The sequence below is a fragment of the Cynoglossus semilaevis genome, chromosome 12 (genome assembly GCF_000523025.1).
Source record: "Cynoglossus semilaevis isolate Cse_v1.0 chromosome 12, Cse_v1.0, whole genome shotgun sequence".
NCBI classification, from domain to species: Eukaryota; Metazoa; Chordata; class Actinopteri; order Pleuronectiformes; family Cynoglossidae; genus Cynoglossus; species Cynoglossus semilaevis.
Genome location: NC_024318.1, coordinates 444,402 through 450,057, shown reverse-complemented (window position 1 = coordinate 450,057; position 5,656 = coordinate 444,402). Strand labels below are relative to the sequence as shown.

At 38.4% G+C, this 5,656-nt stretch overlaps 2 protein-coding genes across 2 annotated transcripts in view; one reads left to right on the top strand and one right to left on the bottom strand.

Moving 5' to 3' along the window:
- dnaaf10 (dynein axonemal assembly factor 10) overlaps positions 1-1,502 on the bottom strand; it is a 4,850-nt gene extending 3,348 nt beyond the window's left edge. Inside the window, exons 1-3 of the mRNA XM_025060926.1 lie at positions 587-1,502; positions 195-295; positions 2-12 (exon numbers count right to left, since the gene is read on the bottom strand). Of these exons, the coding sequence (XP_024916694.1) occupies positions 2-12; positions 195-295; positions 587-772 (298 nt within the window). The 5' untranslated portion in view covers positions 773-1,502. The remainder of the gene's footprint in view (position 1; positions 13-194; positions 296-586) is intronic.
- An 85-nt stretch (positions 1,503-1,587) lies between these two features.
- pno1 (partner of NOB1 homolog) lies at positions 1,588-3,530 on the top strand. The gene is made up of 7 exons (XM_025060717.1): positions 1,588-1,900; positions 1,989-2,135; positions 2,219-2,302; positions 2,480-2,540; positions 2,639-2,756; positions 2,960-3,030; positions 3,291-3,530. Exons 1-7 carry the CDS (start codon positions 1,703-1,705, stop codon positions 3,356-3,358), a joined length of 747 nt encoding a protein of 248 aa, XP_024916485.1. The 5' UTR covers positions 1,588-1,702; the 3' UTR covers positions 3,359-3,530.
- Positions 3,531-5,656: the final 2,126 nt, after the last annotated feature.

The following is a 5,656-nucleotide window of genomic DNA, read 5'->3' as shown; positions in this document are numbered from 1 at the left end:
ATCTCCAGATCCCTGCAGAATAAGACAGGCATGATCATAAATGACACACTCTCTGAGAAATCTGTCTGTAATACACACAAATACTTTTCATTGATCATCTGTAATGAAGAGGCTACATTAAATGTCCATGTTTAACTAAATCCAGTTAAACAAACACTCAGTTGTAAGTCAATAAATAAATTATAACAAATTACCAAATGTGAAGATTTCCATCAAAATCCCCGGTGGCCATGTGTCTTTGTTGAATAGAGGTGGCTCCAAATGTCGCACACTTAATGGGTTTAGGTTTCTCCACCTAGATAAAACATGCATCAATTCAACTGTCTAAGGTAGAATGAATGAGGAAGAGCACTTCTGTTTAACACTAATAATAAAGTAATAACATGTTTTTTGTTTTTTTTTTTTAAAAAACGTTTTTACTCCCCATGGGCATGTCTGTTGCTATGGAGACAGCAACCAAACACGACTATTTCAGAGACATAAAAACGTTAACCATCTATGAATCAGAATCAGTCCATTTCCGAAAAGTACAATAAAAACTCATGTAATCTGCAAAAAAATAATATAAATCAAGGTTGAAATTTACCTCCTTGATCAACAGAGCATCTCCACGCTGAACCTCATATATTTGCATGACTCCAGTTCCTCTGGCGAAGTTTCCCATGCAGACGAACTTTGCGCTGCAAGGAATCCATTTACTGTCGAAAACTGTATAATTCAGGCTCTTCTGGATATGAACAATCATCTGAGGCTTTGACAGTGGCGTTGACATGATTGGTGAGTGAAGAAAACGTTCTTTAAACACGCCGGTAGTGACTTGAAATAGTGAACACGATCCTTGTTGTCATTCGCCTTTACGACGAACGTAAAGCTGTTTTGTGAGTATTTCTGTTTCCCGTCCTTTTGTTTCGATAGAGACGACAGCTACTGGACATAAAAGACCGTTTATGCCGTGACGAGAAATGCTTTTTGTTTGTTGAAAGTAAGACGAAATAATAGCGAGGACGGAAGAGTGCGCATTTGGAAGTTGACAACCGTCAACTGTCGTAAAATAAACGGCGGTAAGCGGCAGTTTACGATAAAGGGACGACAACCTTTTTCCCGTTTGTTTTTGTTTTTGAAAGAACGTCATACATAATAATTAAGAATAGAAGAAATAATTAAAATTACTCTATATGAAAATTAAATAATGAAAACATAACGTAAAGAAAACGTAGAGATTCCACAGAAATCCTGCAATATTGTACCTTTGAATTGTATGTACCTTTTTCATAATCCCTCTATCCGACACATATTTTTCCAACATTTAATTTTTTCCTCTGTTTTATAAAGTGACTGACAGTGACAACAAAATAAAATGAGAAATGCGCTCCAGAAGGTTCGCTGCGGTATTGTGCTATCAAAACAGACGACCAACTTTTAGGGCTGTTCTAAAATATGCCGGGTTAAATATTTACACTCACAGAAAATATTTATCTCTTGCCATTTGAACTTTTACTATTTAAAAAAACATATATTATGTTCCATATTATGTTTCATCCAATAATTTATATAACGTTCAAAAACAAAAATATTTTTTCTGTACAGGCACATTGAGGCGCTATTATGGGTCCTTTTCGTCACACGGGAGCTGTCCTCGTGTTGTTTCTGTTTTAGTAGTCGTCAAGTTTTGACAATTAACTTAATATACTCTAGTTTAAGAATGGAGTCTGACAAAACAACAGAGTCTAACGTCGAGGCTGCTGCGGCCGGTAACGATGACACAGAGTCTTTCACAAAGGTGAAGTCTAAAAAGACGCAGAAACGAAAACGTGAGCAAGATGGAGCGGGCATGGACACGGAGGCGCCCGTGGTCGCCAAGCGGCCACAGTTTCCACCAATCTCAGGCGACAAATTACGGGTAAACATTGTGTGCATTTATTGACTTTAAGACCTACATAATAAAACGTACCAAGGAACAAAAACATCTGAATTGTTTCATCTTCTAGGGACCAGATGAGATGCGTAAAGTCGCCGTCCCTGCTCACAGATACACACCTCTGAAGGAGAATTGGATGAAGATTTTCACTCCCATTGTAGAGAAACTTCAGCTTCAAATCAGATTCAACCTGAAAAGTAGAAATGTTGAAATCAAAGTGAGTACATTTTTTTGTTAGACACTCAAACGCTCTGAATGTTTTTCATTTGTAACCTGTGAAATTTTCTGTCTCTCTTTCAGACTTGCAAAGAAACACAGGACATCAGCTCCCTCACTAAAGCAGCTGATTTTGTAAAAGCATTCATATTGGGATTCGAGGTTGAAGTAAGTTTAATCATTAATGGTCGCTTTTCAACAACAATAATTGTGTTTGTTACTGGTTAAGACCAAGGCATTGACACACACACACACAAAAACTATTAACAGCTTATTAATACACTTATTAATATCAGAATCTTCTTGTGACGTGTGTAACATAACAGTGACGTCTTCTCTTCCCAGGATGCCCTAGCTCTCATCAGATTAGACGAGCTTTTCCTAGAAAGTTTTGACGTCACAGACGGTAAGGTTTCTCTGCAGCTCGTCGTCACGTTTCACTTTTTGCCACCAAGAAATCATCTCCAGGTGTGTTGACACTTTTTTGTGTGTGTGTGTCAACAGTTAAACCTCTGAAGGGAGACCATTTGTCCAGAGCCATCGGAAGAATCGCAGGAAAGGGAGGAAAAACCAAATTCACCATTGAGAATGTCACAAAGACACGTATTGTACTTGCAGACACGTGAGTGCATTGTGGGATTTTTGTCAGCAGCAATGATGCAAATTATTTTGAGTATATGAACTGGAGAATATTTTAGCGCTGCTACAGTGTAGTGTTTATTTTGTCAGCAGCGATGATGCAAATTATGTATATGAACTGGAGAATATTTTAGTGCTGCTACAGTGTAGTGTTTGTACAGACTGAAAGTCAATGTCTTTCAACAGAAAAATCCACCTACTAGGATCGTTCCAGAACATCAAGATGGCACGGACAGCAATTTGCAACTTAATTTTGGGTAAGATTTTCTTTTCTTGTATTGTCTTGTATTATTAATATTTTATTTTTTTAATTCCTGTGTAGTCCTATTAGTTATTATTTATAATAATTGTGTTTGAATGTTAGTGAAGAACCTATGTTCAGACCAGAAACGTTCCACTCAGATTTCTTTGTACCATGGGTTACATGCGTTACCATGACAACAAAAGGAGCGTCATCTTTTATCTTTTTATTTTATCAACCATGTTTTTGAAACTCTGCTGGTTCTGACCCTGACAGGAAGTCCACCTTCAAAGGTCTACGGCAACATCAGAGCGGTGGCCAGCAGAGCAGCAGAGCGATTCTGACGTCACGCCGGTTTCTCTTTGTATTTATTGCCTGCCGTCGTCAGCCTTTGGATTTCTGACCTGTTTTGTATCATCGGACTGTGCTCTGTTTACTGAAAGAGATTTGACATCAACAAGGACAGAAAACAAGATATGCAAATAACTGTAAATAAAAAAACCAAGTGAACCCAGATGATGACGTTCAACACTTTTCTGTCCTGCATCTTTCAATGCACCTGGGGAATGTTTAAAAATAAATGCTTCACATTTCAGATTTTCTAATCCTATATTGACCTAAGCTGAGGACACGCTTCAAGATTTTTACTCTTTTTACCCATGATTCCTTGGTGGACACATGAGGAAAAGACCCTTTACTTTCAACATTTCAAAGTTTATTTAAATTTATTTAATTTTCTTACAGTATCAAGTTTCCAACAGTCCCACAGCATAAGATGCAGCATGCAGAAGAAAAAAAAGGAAAAAGGTTTCTCAAACAAATCTTTTCAGATGTCCCCACACAAACTAAAAAGAAAGAAGTCCATCAGAAAAAAAGAAGCACTTACAAACTAAAGCGCGGTCTGAACTATACAGAGAACAGAGAGCCAGAACTGCATTTAACAAATACTTATATACAAAAGAAAGAAAGAAAAAAAAACTTAAAATTTTCCCCTTTAAGCTGAGTACAGTGTGTGGCAGTTTGAGACAGGGTCAGATCGCAACTTTCACTGGAATAGAAGCATCTCACTGACCCGGGTAAAAATACAAAAAAGTTACATGTAGTTCAGTTCATTTGGATTACCTCTCATAGAATATGTGTACATGTACCAAAGTTTGGCAACATCCATATTGTATACCATTTAAATATATTAACATCACCATCCATGTGTAAACAAGAGGATTATTTTCAAAAAGTTGATCTACATGCACAACAAAAAATATAGTTCCATGTCATGCAAGAACAGGGAGGCCCAAGCCGTGCAGAGCTTTGGGATACGGGAGAGAGAAAGAGAAGGGGGAGAAAAAGAGAGAGAGAGAGCGAGCGCACTCTGGGTTCACATCCGACTGAAAAACCCCGTCCACACCACGACTGGAGGGTTTTTTTGTTGTAATTTTAGAAATAATAATAATTAAAAAAAGCTAATTTGGTTGAATTTTTCTTTCTCCCTGTAGGTGATGGGGGAGGGAGGGTGAGAAAATGAGGTGATTGTGATGAGGGGAGAGAAAAGATGGGAGAAGAAGCCAACTTTTGAAATGTACACGTTCCCAAAAAGGTGAGAGAAGGAGTGAAACCACAACGTACAGTCTGTCCCAGTGCACACAGACCCCGAGCACGGAGTTAAGATTCAGTGTTGAGAACCGACCCGACCCGACCCGACACGAGCTGGACTGAGACGGGCCACGATTCAGAAAATGGGCTCGCGGTTAAGCTTTTCATCTCCTCTGCTCTCACTGTTTCAGACGAGCAAATTCAATTACCCAAATATACACATACTGGTTAAAAAAAAAAAAAAACCAAAGAGGAAAAAGACGCTGCCTGCAGATAAAAGTCTCTTTAGGTTGCTATTAACTCACACAAACCATGTAAAACCTCACACTTTTAACTAGTTACTGTCAGTTCACCGTCAGTTCTTCTGACCACGTCCTTCCAGCCGCCGTCTGAAAATCAAATCAATAGGAAACTGGGTTTGTTGTACGGACGCTGAAGGTGGAGAAAAAAAAAATTTCACTTTGCAAACAGAAGCCATGTTGGAAAAATGAAGACGTCGTTGGCATTTGTTGAATCCATCATCAACCGAACAAACAAACCCCAAAGTATGAAACTGTTAACGAACAAAAGAAGAAGTAGAAAAAAAAAAAAACAGGAGTTTTTTTTGCTGTGAGCGACTGAAGGCTTTTTTCTTTTTTTACATTTGATGGTGAACGACAGCAGTGAATGATGGGTAATAACTAGGACTGGTTTCTGGATATGTTCTGGTTGGCACTTCATACCCTACTGTCTAGCTGTTGTTGTAAGTCAAGTGTTTGATAAACTACACACGTCTCCTCACCAGACCACCGTAGATATACTTGTAATATTTTTTTCTTTATAAAAGACAAGAACAAAACAAATAAATATTAGAAAAAATAACAATTAACAAAAAAAAAAAAAAAGGATTTCATATTCCCCCCCCACCCCCCTGAACCTTCACACTGCGTTCACCACAACAGTCAGAGATGCTCGTAGAGAAACGACACACACTTGTCCTTCAGTCTCTTCAAGTGCTACCACCGTGTCACTGAGGGGCTGCCACAGTTCAATAACACTTCAAAGTTGGCTTC

What these genes read in the sequence shown, in the direction of transcription:
- pno1 (XM_025060717.1), top strand. Translation starts at nt 1,703, where the DNA reads ATGGAGTCTGACAAAACAACAGAGTCTAACGTCGAGGCTGCTGCGGCC. An exon ending in TCTCAGGCGACAAATTACGG is followed by an intron (nt 1,901 to 1,988) that starts GTAAACATTGTG and finishes TTCATCTTCTAG; the next exon opens with GGACCAGATGAGATGCGTAA. An exon ending in GTAGAAATGTTGAAATCAAA is followed by an intron (nt 2,136 to 2,218) that starts GTGAGTACATTT and finishes TCTCTCTTTCAG; the next exon opens with ACTTGCAAAGAAACACAGGA.